At 52.9% G+C, this 14,446-nt stretch overlaps 1 protein-coding gene across 2 annotated transcripts in view; it reads left to right on the top strand.

The window, feature by feature from the left end:
• Positions 1-14,445, top strand: part of LOC116945634 (transient receptor potential cation channel subfamily M member 5) — a 55,221-nt gene extending 40,776 nt beyond the window's left edge. Inside the window, exons 17-27 of one of the 2 annotated variants that reach the window (XM_032960134.2) lie at positions 459-699; positions 1,403-1,521; positions 1,750-1,882; positions 3,340-3,514; positions 3,872-4,034; positions 5,126-5,307; positions 5,464-5,596; positions 7,244-7,316; positions 8,438-8,537; positions 9,155-9,214; positions 11,308-14,445. In XM_032960134.2, the coding sequence (XP_032816025.2) occupies positions 459-699; positions 1,403-1,521; positions 1,750-1,882; positions 3,340-3,514; positions 3,872-4,034; positions 5,126-5,307; positions 5,464-5,596; positions 7,244-7,316; positions 8,438-8,537; positions 9,155-9,177 (1,342 nt within the window). In that variant the 3' untranslated portion in view covers positions 9,178-9,214; positions 11,308-14,445. The remainder of the gene's footprint in view (positions 1-458; positions 700-1,402; positions 1,522-1,749; positions 1,883-3,339; positions 3,515-3,871; positions 4,035-5,125; positions 5,308-5,463; positions 5,597-7,243; positions 7,317-8,437; positions 8,538-9,154; positions 9,215-11,307) is intronic. The other variant, XM_032960135.2, reaches the window with a different exon arrangement.
• The last annotated feature ends 1 nt before the right edge of the window (position 14,446 follows it).

Here is a 14,446-nt window from a genome sequence, read left to right on the forward strand (position 1 = left end):
CCTTCCTACTCTCACACATCTCCCACCCACACCAAAGACAAAGTTCCCCCGCATGGCCTGACCAGGCTGTTGGGGCAAGTGCCGTTAGCGAGCACCTTTAAAGGCCGGCACGGCACACGAGGGGGTGGGTGGCCAACACCACGCCCGGCAGCCGTTGTCTCCCAAGTGGCGATGTTTACACACCGCACCAGGTACTCATTTGAGGCTGAGTCGACCTAGGGGAAGCCCATGACCGGTCTGGGCATTCGTCATCAGTGTTGGCCATGACCGAGAATTGTATTCGGGTCGCCGGGTTCATAGCGCTGTCCACTAAATTAAAGTGAGTGGCCCTGCCACACATCCACCCCGACCCCTGCCTCTCCCACTCTCACACATCACGTACTCTATGTAGGGGGGGGGGGGGGGTGCAACCCTGTCTGGCTCTCTAAACCCACGGACTTTGTCGTTTTCCCACGCAGGGACATCGAGGGGGTGACCATGTCGATGAGGGAGCGCTACACCTGCAGCCGCCGCTGGACGCGCTTCTGGGGGGCGCCCATCATCGTGTTCCTCGGCAATGTCGTCACCTACTTCATGTTCCTCTTCCTCTTCGCGTACGTGCTGCTCGTCGACTTCCGCCCCCCGCCCGTAGGCCCGCGAGGGCCCGAGCTCTTCCTCTACTTCTGGGTCTTCACGCTCGTGTGCGAGGAGATACGCCAGGTGAGTCGGGGGATGGGGCAGCCAATGGGGGGGGAGGGCGTGCGAACTATATTTCGTGCGTCGCGAGCGTAAAGCGACGCGGAAAATTTATTCTCGCAATGAATGTGTCTGGATTTGTGTTGTGGCGACCCCCCCCTCCACGAACAGACGTGGCCACAGAGGCTAGGAGATGTTAACTACTTCACCTGGTGTACAGGAGGTCGTAGCTTCGATCCCGACCCTGAGGCCTGCTGTATATTCGTAGTTTGCGTGTCTCTCTCCCCGTGGGTTCGTGGATTTTTCTCCGGGTCCTCCATTTTTCACTCCACATTTAGAATCAACATCCCCACACGTTTAGAGTATTTGGCTGCTTATAAACTTCCACGTGGTAAGCCACTTCGTTGCGCTATAATTTGTGGCCAGGTCGCTTCTGAAAAAGGGCTACGTAGCTCAGTGGGCCGTACCTGGTAAAAGAAAAACAGCTTAGTTTAATAAAAATCGGCACGCGTGCAGGAATTTAACAGCGCGCCAATTGTTACCCTTCCGGCTCGCGCACCCGGCGGGTCGAGGAACGATTCTCACAGCCAAATAGTAGCAGCAGTTAGACGCGCGACGTTTTGCTGGGGACTTCGCCGAGCATCATTGGGACGAGGGCCAGGAAGTCCCAATGAACAAACAACACAAGAAGCGAGAATAAGCGCGTCGTTTCTTTCCCCGTCGGCAGAGCTTCCACAAGGTCGGCAACATCTCGCTTGTGCACTCGCTCAAGCAGTACATCGAAGACTTCTGGAACAAGTGTGACATCATCGCCATTTCCCTCTTCATCCTTGGCCTCATATTGCGGTGAGCTCTCGCGGCGTCCCTCGTGTCTTCGGCTGCACGCACGGCGATTGCGGCTATTGCGATTACGTGGAAAGGACAAGGACGTGTGTCCGGCCGTGCGTGTGTGTCACACGTATCCGCTTGTCTGTGTGTGTCGCACGTGTCTGTGTGTGTGTCACGCGTGTCCGCGCGAGAGTGTGTCACGCTTGTCCGTGTGTCACGCGTGTCTGTGTGTGTGTGTCACCTCAGGATGTTCCCGTCCCGGTTTAACGATGGCCGAGTCGTCTTCTGCCTCGACTACATGGTGTTCGCCATGAGGCTCATCCACATATTCGCCGTTCACAAGCAGCTGGGACCCAAGATCATCATCGTGGGGGGCATGGTGAGGTCCCCTTTGACCCCCTGAACCTTGCAGCGGTGACGCAACCGGGGCGACAGCGTCAGCGCCGTTCTTTTTTTGCTGCCCGTTGCCGGGGGGGATTCGCGGTTCGAGCTTCCCCAGCGTGCCGTCCCGGTGAACACTGCGGGCGTACGAATGCGGCGACGTGCACCTCACGAGTGGGAGCTTGAGGTGCCGTGACATCGTTTGAAGAAGTCATTCATCATCGGGCCTTGCGCGCGAAAGGCGTCACAGGTCCCCAAAATTGCTCAGTTGGGAAAAAACACAAATTTAACATCGCCCCCTACTGTGAAACCGCTGCGGGCTATACTCGACTGTGAACCACAGCGCGCCTTGACGATAGCCTGGCGCAGTGAGAGTGGCGCAAATACCGAACGTGCTCGCGATCAGCACGGTTGGCCACGTACGGTGCGAAGGAAGCCCAACACACGCATGCGCGTGCGTACAAACGTGCTCGCGATGTGATTTGATGACCCTCGTACCAAGAGGCCTCAACCCCTGCCCACCCCCCCCCCCCCCCGCCGTGCAAATTGAGATCCAAATCCTCTCCGCCAGAATCGGCATTTGAACACGGACATGCATCGTCCGTTTGTCAATCCAGCGCTGAACGGTGGCCTCCCCACACCTTGCGGGTCGGGGGAGGGGTTATTTGACCATACTTCACCGCGTTGATAAGTGCCGTTGGTGGCGTGTGAGCAGAGAGTCGCAGCTTAACCATCGCTGCCCACCGCGGAGTCCCGCGGCACACCTACCGTAACCTGTGTGTGTAAAGTGATAAACCTACGCAAGCAATATCCAGCCTCGGAGCTGCTTAGCATTGGGAGTATTTCGCTGCTGCTGTAAATGTCCACGTGATAAGCCACTTTCTTGAGCTATCATTTGTGATGGCCAGGTCACTTCTGAAAAAGAGCTACGTAGCTCAGTGGGCCTTACCTGGTAAACAAAGAAAAATATTTTCTTTAGCATCTGAGATCTTGCATACAGGGTCCATTGCTTCAGGAGCTAGGTGGAGATCGTCAGAGATGGCGATGGCTTGGGGAGGCATTCACCCAGCAGTGGATAGATCGTGGTAGATGATGATGACAACTCTCCTGGTATCTTTCCCTCATCCCTCCCCCCCCCCCCTGTGATTTAACAACACGCGAATATGTGCTTACAAACAGCAGGAAGGTACAACTCCCATAATGCCTTGCATGCGTGGCATTTGGACCACCGCATTGCATGTACGATGCTCTCAGCCTTGTCTACACCACTGGCTCAGTAGAGCTGAACGTGTGGCCGTATTACTGTGCTCGTTTTCTTTCTGCTCTCACCGCTATTCAATGTTTGACTGCCACGCATTAACTGCCATGCGACTAACTCCCCGCTCCTCTTTCTCTCTCTCCCCCTCTCTCCCTCTCATCCCCTCCCTCTCTCCGGCTCGGCAATGCGGCGCTCAGATCAAGGACGTGTTTTTCTTCCTCTTCATCCTGGGCATCTGGCTGATCGCGTACGGCGTGGCCACCGAGGGCCTGCTGCACCCCGACGACACGCGCCTCGACTGGACCTTCCGCCGCGTCCTCTACCGCCCATACCTGCAGATCTTCGGGCAGATCCCGCTCGACGAGATGGACGGTCGGTGTTCTGGCGATGGCGGGGAGTGCGATGTCGTCGTCGTCAATTGTCATCATCGGTGTCATTCTCATCATTGTCGTCCTCGTCGCCAACATCGTTGTCATTGTCGTCATCGTTGTCGTTGTCATCATTGTCATCATCGTCATCATTATTGTCATTGTCACCAACATCGTCATTGTCGTCATTATCATCGTCGTCATTGTCATTATCATTGTCACCATCATCATCGTAAGCAACTTCAGCCATCCTAAACATTGCACTGTATTAGGTGTCATTCATTGTCTTTAGTAAAATGATGATTTATAATATTATGATTGATGTTGACGACGATGACGATGATGTCCGTTGGTTCATCAGCCGTGAAGATCTTGAACTGCTCGGACGACTCGATGGAAGGCATGATGGGGAGCAACGCGGCGTGCCCCAACACCTACGCCAACTGGATCGTCATCCTCCTCCTCGTCATCTTTCTGCTCGTCACCAACGTCCTGCTGCTCAACCTGCTCATCGCCATGTTCAGGTGACCACCAGGGCTTCAGCCGTAGTGGGAGCAGAGATGGTCACGACCCGCACCCCCTCCGCCCCCCGCGCTGCCCCGCGTTGCACGTGGACTCTTCCGCTGCGAATGCTGTGCACCAACCGAGTGCCTCGTATTTACGTTGGACCATTCCAGTTGAACGAGTGGCGCGGGGGTGAGGGGATGTGCGGGGATCTGATTAATGTCCCTCCACCTGAATCTCTGGAGTCACCTCATGGCACGCGAGAACATGTTACCGCCTCTTCTCTTTCGTACCGCCAATGTAGATGCAGAGCAACAACTACAATTTCACATGCAGGTGGTCAAATGTCACTGCCTGCTCGACATTTCCACATTTACCAGGGCTGCCACAAGGGGTTTTGGAGGCCCAGGGCAAAATGCCAGATAAGGCCGACCGGGGCCTCTTTCAGAGGCCTCTTTACATCTGAGGCCCTGGGGAACTACCCACGATCCATTGATGAACTTGCGTTATGTTTTGGGATTGCAGTTCGATACAAACATCCGCTTATTTTATAACCAAGAAACAATCAGAAATTCAAACGACAATCGCAATTGTAATTAGTTATCCGGGAATGGCGTCACCCGTGTCTCCAAGGCTCGTTCTCAATAGGGTCCCGCTGCATTGGGATGTTTGGCCGTTTCGATTAGTGAGTGTTTGTGGCAGCACGTGGGAGGAAACCGGAGAACATGGAGAAAATGTCGCATGGCGCTGGGGGGTAACACTCAGCACTGCCACCTCCTGGCAACGCCACGAACGACACCAATTTTGTCGTTAATATTCTGGCACGTGACATATAGATGGTACGTACAGCCTTTTGTTAATCCACTGCTGGAGACGAAGTACACCCCGTGATGTTGTCGGCCATGGGGGTCATTCGACCATACTTCACCATGATAGTGCGAGTTTGTGGGACTCAAACCAGGCGGCGTTGACGGTGGACGGGAATCAAACTGGTTGCCGGGTTCATGGCGCTGTGCGCTAACTGCAGCGCCGCTACTCTCGCCCCTCCCCCCCTCCTCCTTGAGTCCTGGAATTTACGTGACCTTTCCCTCTGCCTGGCTGTGGGACCCAGTTACACCTTCTCGCAAGTCCAGGGGAACAGTGACAAGATCTGGCGCTTCCAGAGGTACAACCTGATCGTGGAGTACCACGACCGGCCCTCCCTCGCGCCGCCCTTCATCATCATCAGCCACATCAAGCACCTCGTGCGCAAGTTCGTCTTCAAAGCCACTGCCGAGAAGCACAAGCACTTCAGTGAGTGACCCACGGCGCGGTTAACGTCACTGTCATTGCGCTCGCTTGACCCAGGAGAGTCTCACCTTGCAGGGGGTCCCTTCCTTGAGCGAGTAATTTCAGGGCTGCGCCTCTACCCTTCTTTCTGGGCTAATGCCGAGCGCCGTCCGAATGCAGTGCAGAAGCTGCAGGAGGACTTGGACCAGCGACTCATGGTGTGGGAGGGCATCCAGAAGGTCAACTACCTGACCGACGCCATCCTTCGTAAGCGCGACTGCAGCGAGGAGCGTCTCAAGAGGACGTCGAAGAAGTGAGTCTGGGCGTGGCCCCCCCAAACCCCCCCCGACACTCGGCGTTGTGGCACGGCGGCAGCCGTTAGATTCCAGCCGTGCGCACCCGTGCGACGTTGGCGCGGGGGTACGAAGGAAATGGCGCCGAGCGCAGGAACGGCCGATTTGAGACGCACCACTCGCTCTGCCGAGGGTCGCTTCCCGACGCGGCACGGAAGCCGCCGGAGCGGAACGTCGTCGCGCGTTGGTTGCCGTCGAATTCGCTCTTCGCAAAAGTCCGAAGCGGCCGGTGAGCGGATTTATCAGGTCACAAATCTGATCGATTTGTACGACTTTGGCCACGTCGTGCCAAGTAATAACCTCTGCAGACTTGACAAATCCCTCCACAAATGTTGCGGAGGCTTCATGGCAAACGTTTTGGCATGAACACGACTGCCAACATGGCGCTAACCCAAAAACAGATACGGATTGTAGCGTTGGGTACGAGACCCTGCCTTGTAAGTTTGAAGAAATTACCGCTCGGAAGCTCTTATAGAGAGAAGGCAGCGTAACGTCTCCCCGTGTTGTAAAACGTCCCACGGACGGCGACGTCCCTTCAAGTGCCTCTAATCGACACTAGGTGGTGCCACCTTCTCACGTGACTTGCTGTCGAAGAGCTTGTCACGTGGCAGTACACTTGAGGGAAATTAGGTGTCAAGCTAATGCACGTCAAAAGACAAAGATGATCCCCCGTGTAGCGGTCGGAGACTTTTTCTGGAGCAAGTGCTGTTAGCGAGCACCTTTTGAAGGTCCTAAACGTCACACAAGGGGGTGGGTGGCCAGCACCATACCTGGCTACCTTTATCTCCCTAATTATGATATTTACACACTGCATCAGGGACTAATTTAAGGCTGAGTCGACCGTGGGGAGGCTCAGGACCAGATGAAATGTTCGCCACTGTTATTGGTCGCGATCGGGAATGGAACTCGGCTCGCCGGGTTCGAGCGCGGTGCGCTAACCACTGAGCCGCCGCTCCTCCAAACACACGCACACACGCGCGTGACCACGCACTCACATCTCATCTCTCCCCAATGCAGAAGGGCCATTTGCCAATACGGTGTCGCCTATTGTATAGGGTATCTTGTTTACCTTCTGGGTTAGTCGTAATTGGCGAACGCGTCGAGGTTTTACGGTTCCCCAATATGGAACTCGCTTTATGAAAAAGAAAAAAACGCAACGGAGAGTGCGAGGGTTGTGCTGAGGGTTGTGCTGAGGGTTGTGCTGAGGGTTGTGCTGAGGGTTGTGCTGAGGGTTGTGCTGAGGGTTGTGCTGAGGGTCGTGCTCAAGGTTGTGCTGAGTATTGTGCTGAGGGTTGTGCTGAGTGTTGTGCTGAGGGTTGTGCTGAGGGTTGTGCTGAGGGTTGTGCTGAGTGTCGTGCTCAAGGTTGTGCTGAGTGTTGTGCTGAGGGTTGTGCTGAGAGTTATGCTGAGAGTTGTGCTCAAGGTTGTGCTCAAGGTTGTGCTGAGTGTTGTGCTGAGGGTTGTGCTGAGAGTTGTGCTGAGAGTTGTGCTCAAGGTTGTGCTCAAGGTTGTGCTGAGGGTTGTGCTGAGGGTTGTGCTGAGGGTTGTGCTGAGAGTTGTGCTGAGGGTTGCGCTGAGCGTGCCGGGGTGGTGTGTTTTGCCGGCAGGCTGGACATGGTGCTCAAGCTGGCACAGGACATCCAGGTCCAGGAGCGGAGACTCAACAGCCTTGACGCCCAGGTGAGGGGGGTGTGTAGAGCGCTCGCGTGAACGTTACTTCATCGTTGCGTCGTCCGTTACTTGTTTTGCTCGTTTTCCCCCAGAGTAAGTCTCGCCGAGTGTCAAGGGGCCGCAGGGTGATGCCGTGGTAACGCTTGTGTCACTTCGCTCTATTACAGTGAGCGCTGTCCCCATCTTGTACAGACACTAGCAACCCGAATGTCCTTTTGACATGAACGACTGACCGTCCGTCCGTCTCTCCACATTTGTCTTGCCTGGGGCATATATCTCAATTTATCTCGATTTCTCGCTGTCTCTTTCTGATTCTCTGTTCCTCTGTCCCCTCTTCTATCCCTCCCTCCCTCTGTATTCCTCTCCTCCCTCCACTGTATCTCACGCACTTCCCTCCCCTTTATCTCTCTCCCTGTTTCTCTCTCTCACCTCTCACTCTCCGTATTCCTACCTCTCCGTTCCCCATCTCATTCTCTCTCCTGCCTCTCCCGAATCCTCCCTCCCACTGCTTGGCACTTTCCCCTTGCTCTCTTCTTTCCGTTTTTGCTCTCTCGCTTCGATCTCTCCATTTGAGACCCCCCTTTCATTATCTCCCCGCCCCCCTCTCCTCTCTGTTCTCCTCCATCTCTTCCTCCCTATTCCAACTCCCTCGTTTCAATCTCCCTCCTCTATCCCTCTCCTCTGTCGCATTTCCTGCGGGATCCACATCGGGGATGGGTGGTGGGGGCAGGGGGGGGGGAGTGGCGTCGGCACGACGCCGTGGGATGCGGGTGACGTCAGCCGGCAACCATTTTGTTGTAATATATTCATTCATTCACCACGGGCAGTCGGCGAGGGACACATGGCACTAAACGTATGACCTCTTGCGACAGCGTCCGCATAAACTGCACTTGCTGCCATAGACCGGCATGTCTCGAGTGATTTGTTTGACCCACGTCCTACGGGTGTGGTGCCATTCCTTTGAGGGTCACAGGTCCACCTTTGAACGTCGACCGCCAACTGAAGTGCACAATTTTGGTGGAATTTGCGCATCAAGACGGGCCGACGTGGCGTGAAACGTGTATATACATTCTCCGCTGTGCCCATCGTTGGTTTGTGTTGTTGTTGTTCTCGTGCGTGGCGTCGCGTAGTACGAGCAGATGCGATACTGCGCCAAGGCGCTGTCATGGCTCATCGAAGCCCAGAAGGAAACGAACAAAGACTTTACCATGGTGCCACCGGTGTGTCCAGGTGAGACCATCGCTATGCTTGTGCGACAACAATGCCACTCGCTTTGCGCCAGAGCCGGGTCGCCGAGTTACACCACGCGGAGGCTTGGCAGCGTCTGGCTGGCTCGCCTCGTTACACCTGGCCCCCCTCCCCCGTCACAACTGGCTGTGCCGTCAGGATTGGAATATGTTTATACTGGAGGAATGAAGCTCTTCTTATACAGATGTTCAGTAGGCGGTGGCCATTTTGAGACGGAGACGTTGTCCTTGTACTCTGGACGGATGGACTGTTGGGAGTGGCCGGCTGGGCTGGAGTTAACTATGGTCCTTGGCCCGCTCAAGTGCAGTAGTAGTAGTCATAGGTTACCCAGGAGAGCATCACAGAGTCTCTAGACTCATTCGCAGGAGGTGTGGTCCTGCCTTGAACAATTCCTTCTGAATAGGGGCGTGGCTTTGTATGGGAGGGAATCTGAGCACCCAGAGAAAATCCACGACACAATCGAGGGGACAACGCTGACAGTTCCGCACAGATGGCCCCACAAAATGCGCGTTGCTGTATTGACGTCGCCCCGGCCACCGTGCAGTTTCGGCGAGTTTCACGCGTCCCCATTGTGATCCGCCAATCTTTCGTCTCCAAAGGGCTGGATCTGAAGCACGCATAGCCACCACCACGGGGCGGCGCCTGACATCGTCAAAAACGTGGGTGGAACCCTGCGAGCACAAACGCACACCGCACCGTGTGACTGGTGGGCTCCATACGTCGGTCGCGTTGTCAGCCCCAAATAGGTTAATCACACCTCCGATTAGCCTAGTTGGCTACGTATGGTGTGAAAGAAGTTGAACGTACATGCATACATAATCATCAGGCGTGTGACAATTACCACACTTAACTATGTTTTACCACGTAAAGCCCAATGAGCTATACAGCTCTTTTTCAGAAGCGACCTGGCCACAAACAATGGCTCAACTAAGTGGCTTATCACTTGGAAATGTATAGCAACCAAATACTCTAAATGCACGTTGCTTATAAATGTGGAGGGGAAAAACTAGAGGACCCGAAGAAAAATCCACGAGACCACGGGGAGAGGGACAAGCAAACTCCAAATATACAGCAGGCGTCTGGGTCGGGATCGAACCCACGACTTCCTGCATACCAGGTGGAGGAAGTCAACATCTCGCCTCTTACCTCTGATACATGCATGCATTGCATTGTGTGCGTCTAGGAATCGATCGTGGTACATGCACATCGTAAGCAAATTCTGTCGATGCCCCCTATGACCAAATCGGCTGGAATGCGAGCCATCTCGTTAGACGTCACGAGTTAAACAGGGTTGAGTCTGGATAGCAATTGGCCGAGTGACCACCGGGCACAGCGCAGGTGCTACAGGCTGTTGCTGCTGCGTGGCAATGCGACAAAATTCATCGTACTGTACTTCTGTGCCGCGCCAATCCCCCCACCACCACCTTCATCAACCGGCACTGACCATCGTGGTGAAGTATGGTGAAGTAGCCCCCATGGCCAATAAGGCATGGGGAGACCTTCACCGGACATACGAGATGGTACGAACGAGACGACAAGGAATCAGTCCTTCAAGCAAATCATGGCTTTGAATGAACACAATTCGTTGAAGCGAGTTGGTGGCGGAACGGGGGAGGATTTATTTGCATGCGCGTTAAAGATTTCGCAATGTTCCACGTAAAATCTGTTGGATTCTTGCCAAACTTTCCCAAATTAGATTTCGAATTAATGATTACCCGGAGTGGCCGGGCAATGGTGGCCCAGAGGTCAGAGAGGCACCGAGTTGGCGCCGTTGACAACCGCAAGTTTTCGAGTCTCGAGTTTCAGCCACCCCGTGGATTAAGCCGGGTTCTCAAGGGTGGCGAGTTGATGGTTAATCGGAGTAGCTCCACAAGAATTAAAATAAAACCCATCGCGTTAAATCTGGTCCTGTTTGTATGCATGTTGAACTGCTTTCGCACCGTACGTAGCCACGCGTGCTAATCAAAGGTGCGGGGGAAGGACAACAAACCATGCACGTGCCTGATATGACTACCCCCCCTCCCCCCCCATTGTCCAAGCCAGAAGTAACTTGAAGGAGTCTTGGAAGTTCAGTGACCCCCATGGGGGCGTTGTCTAAAATGCAGGGTTGCAACGGCTCTCTGCGAGTGGTTGAATTCTTCATCCTATCACACGATGCTGATGGCACGGTTGGGATAGAATTGTGGATAAAGGAAAGAATATATAGTTGTATATATATTTTTAAAAGTCTGAATTATTATTTTTCGCCAGGGCCTAATGTGGGTGGAGCTGCAGTGGAAGGTGGCTTGTAGTCGAGGAGACGACCACATGCCGTGTGTTTTTAATGCTTTCCAGCTATTGTTAAAAGCACTAATATCTCTTTGTTCCGTCTCTCTCTCTGTCTGTAATGGCAACTCTCGTAAAAACCATTCAACGCAATTTACATTGTCGTTCATATTTGTGCTGCTCTTCGGCACTTAGCCTCTCCAAAGGGGTTGCCCAATACATGGCGATAAAAAAACATACATGGCGATAAAAAAACCCCAACGTCAAATGGATGAGCATCTCAGGCCGAGGCTGGCGACGTCACAGGACGTATGCGCTGCCTCGCCGTGACGTCATTACGAGCGGCGGCGTCTCGTTGTGCGTGGCGCAAAGGTGCCGTAATTTCCGCCGATTTGGTCGACTCCGAGGGACGAGCGCGCTTTTGGCAGGCGACGCAGGGATCCACGCACGCGCTGTTGACCTTTCTCCCTTGCTCGTTCCTTGGCAGACTTGGGCGAGACGAAGTGAGCACCTCGGCTTGCGGTGAGCGCGCATCTCCCTCGGCCGGCCCTCGCTGCCGCTGCACGTACGGTACATTTCAGGAGCTGCGGATGACGTCGATTGCTGTCGACTTCTCTGCGAACGCGCACCCAACGAACTATTGTCACTCATTTGTAAAAAAAGAATAGTAAAGATCGGCTGACGTGATTCACATGTATCCCGTAACGTAGTGACGCGCGCGCGTGTCGCGGTATCTGTGTGCGCTGGGGCGTATGAGATATATCGAATCGCAATCGTGCACAAATAACCAAATGTCAACACGTTCGTCAATAACATTGCCCTAAAGAGGATAACAGATTTACAGGAGAGTGGCCAATGTTTCAGGGAATGGCCCTTTCCTGGCTCTGTTTGGAAATAGGGCCTTGCCCAGAATGTCACCTGTTGCGTATACGGTGAGGGCTAGGTTCTTGAAAATCTGCTCCAAAGTGGAATATGTGAAACATAGATACTGTGCTGTGTCCGACTGAGTATACGGGACCAAATGAAAATGTCAATTCCTCCGCTTAGACCCCGTAAGTGAAATTAAGAAACCACCACAAATAAGGCAAGAATAGCACTAAAATGCAATGGCACTTGAGGTGTAAAAGCATCAGTGTGCTGACCCGGGCATACGAGCTACAACCTGCTTACCGTAAAGGGTGGTAAAGATGTCTTGCGACCCCCATTTAATTCTCTGAAACGTAATATTTTTGCAAATAAGGCTTATTTAAAACGTGAATGAATATGCAAAGGAAGAAAAAATGTTAGGGGTCAATTAATTGGTGGGGTCACAAGACATCTGGACTACCACCCTGTTCAGTGGACAAGTACAGTACCCCTCCCCATGGTGCGATGTTGCCAAACTGCGAATATTTGAGGGAAAAGGGCGTGAAAGTTGAGCTGGTATACACATATTTCATTGCAAATAGTCGAATTTCGGGAGAGTAAAATCTGCGAATGAAGAGGTTGGCCTGTACCTCCGTCCTCGGGGCAGTGTTACTGACGGACGTGTTGAGTTTTTGTTATGTCGAGATCGTAAATGATCATCGGAGGTGAAATGTGGTGTAAAATGTTCAATGTGACAATCATAAACTGTCAAGTAATATTAGTTACTTAAGAGGTGTGGGATATATATAATGTGGTGGAATACGTTTCATAATTTGTGTTGGAGCTGTGGCCCAAGGAAGCTTACAACGAGTAGACCAGGGGTGGTCGAACCGCTGCTCATGAGCGGCATGCGGCCCTCAAGGGCCTTCGATGGTGTTTGAAACAGGAATTCTGCGGAATCCGGAGGGGCCCACTCACATTTGGCGGCAGAGCCAGGCGTGAGTGCACCTGGGGCGCTCCCACAGATTTCGCAATTCAAAAACTAAACTGTTTTAAACTAAACTATATATATATTTTTTATCAGGTAAGGCCCACTGAGCTATGTAGCACTTTTTCAGAAGCGACCTGACTATCACAAATGATAGCTCAACGAAGTGGCTTATCATCACGTGTAATTGTACAGCAGCCAAATACTCTAAACGCATGGCGACGTTGATTCTAAATGTGGAGGGAAAAACCGAAGGACGGACCAGGAGAAAAATCCACGCCACCACGGGGAGAGAGGCACGCAAACTCCAAATATACAGCAGGCGTTAGGGTCAGGATCGAACCCACAACCTCCTCCATACCAGGCAAGGCAGTTGGCATCTCGCCACCGTGGCGCCCCTAAAACCCGGTACGATCAAACCGTAACCACCGCGTTGTGACCCCGCTCAGAGTCTTTGTGGCATGCGACTCGTAGGGTCAGCAAGTTTGGCCACCCCTGTAATAGACTCTGATCTCATTTAAATGAATGAGATGTTTGTACTTGTGCACCCTCGGGATAATTTTGTGGGTAGAGGGTTAAGCGCCAGAAACGTTGCTCCTTCTGTCGGGTTTCCAATCATCATTAGTTTCGTTCCTGTACCATTGCATGGGTGGCTCAGAGATGAGAGTGCCGAGTTGGTTCCCTCGACATATCCTGGGTTACAATCCGGGTTTTTAGCTGCTCTAGCGAAGCGAATGATCTCAGCCGAGTCACCAATAACTGCACACATTTGGTTGGGGGGGGGGGGGGTGTTTTTTTTCTCTTTCAATAATTTCGGAAAACATTTAAAACTTTGTGATTTTTCTACTTTTTTTGTTCCGAATATCGTACAATGAATATCTCTACAGCAGGACGCGTCGGTAAGTGGAGTGTCCCTCCGGTGTGGATAAAAGGTCATGTGCAGGGATATCAGAAGCAGTTCTGTGACAGCACCTTCTGCGGGACCATTCTCAAGCACGTGGGGATGATGACCCTTTTTTGTTTTTTGGTACGATGCCCTACTTTGCGAGGGTTCTGAAACGGACTCTTTGGTGACGTTGACGCCAAGGGCGCAATTGGAATCGAAATTTGGTTAACGCGAATTTTATTTTTGTAAACGTACTTCTTTTAACCTGCGTGCCACACGGTGACCATGTAATAGTGTACGTGTGGGATGTGCAGAGCAGAGACTGCGCCTCTTGTCTCGAGGAGCGGGTGATAACGGTGTATAACCTAGTCCACGTACAGAGCCAGAAGTCGACAGCATGCAAAGTGACAAGCCGAAGACCAAAATGCAAATTGGGTTCCCACGCATACCATCAAATCACTCAGACCCCCACCCCCAGAGTGCACTTCTCAGAAGCTAAGCGGGGTCGAGCCTGGTCGGTGCTTTGATGCGCATCCACCATTCACAGTCGGGTTGTCTGCAATGCCTCGTGGTGGAAGGCTGTGCGGCAAATTCTCGTGTTGTATTCGACTATCGTTCCCTATTCACCATAGGGAGGGCTTCACCAGATCCTGTCTGTCTGGCAGTGACCGAGCCACCACCGGGAACGATTCGCCAGTTAGCCGCTGCCGTTACGTGTGTTTAGGGAGTGTTTTTTATTTGAATCGTATGGAAAAAAATTGAACAAATCTTCTTTTTCACGTCACGATTGCCTTAGATTTGTTGAACCGTTCGTCACGCGCTCGACAGTTACTGTCTTGACGTGCTGTGGTTGCCGAGACGTGGATATAAATGTACGATTAAGAATAAAATAACATTTTTACAAAC

Source organism: Petromyzon marinus, chromosome 24 (genome assembly GCF_048934315.1).
Source record: "Petromyzon marinus isolate PM22_M1 ecotype Great Lakes invasive population chromosome 24, UKy_Petmar_22M1.pri1.0, whole genome shotgun sequence".
NCBI classification, from domain to species: Eukaryota; Metazoa; Chordata; class Hyperoartia; order Petromyzontiformes; family Petromyzontidae; genus Petromyzon; species Petromyzon marinus.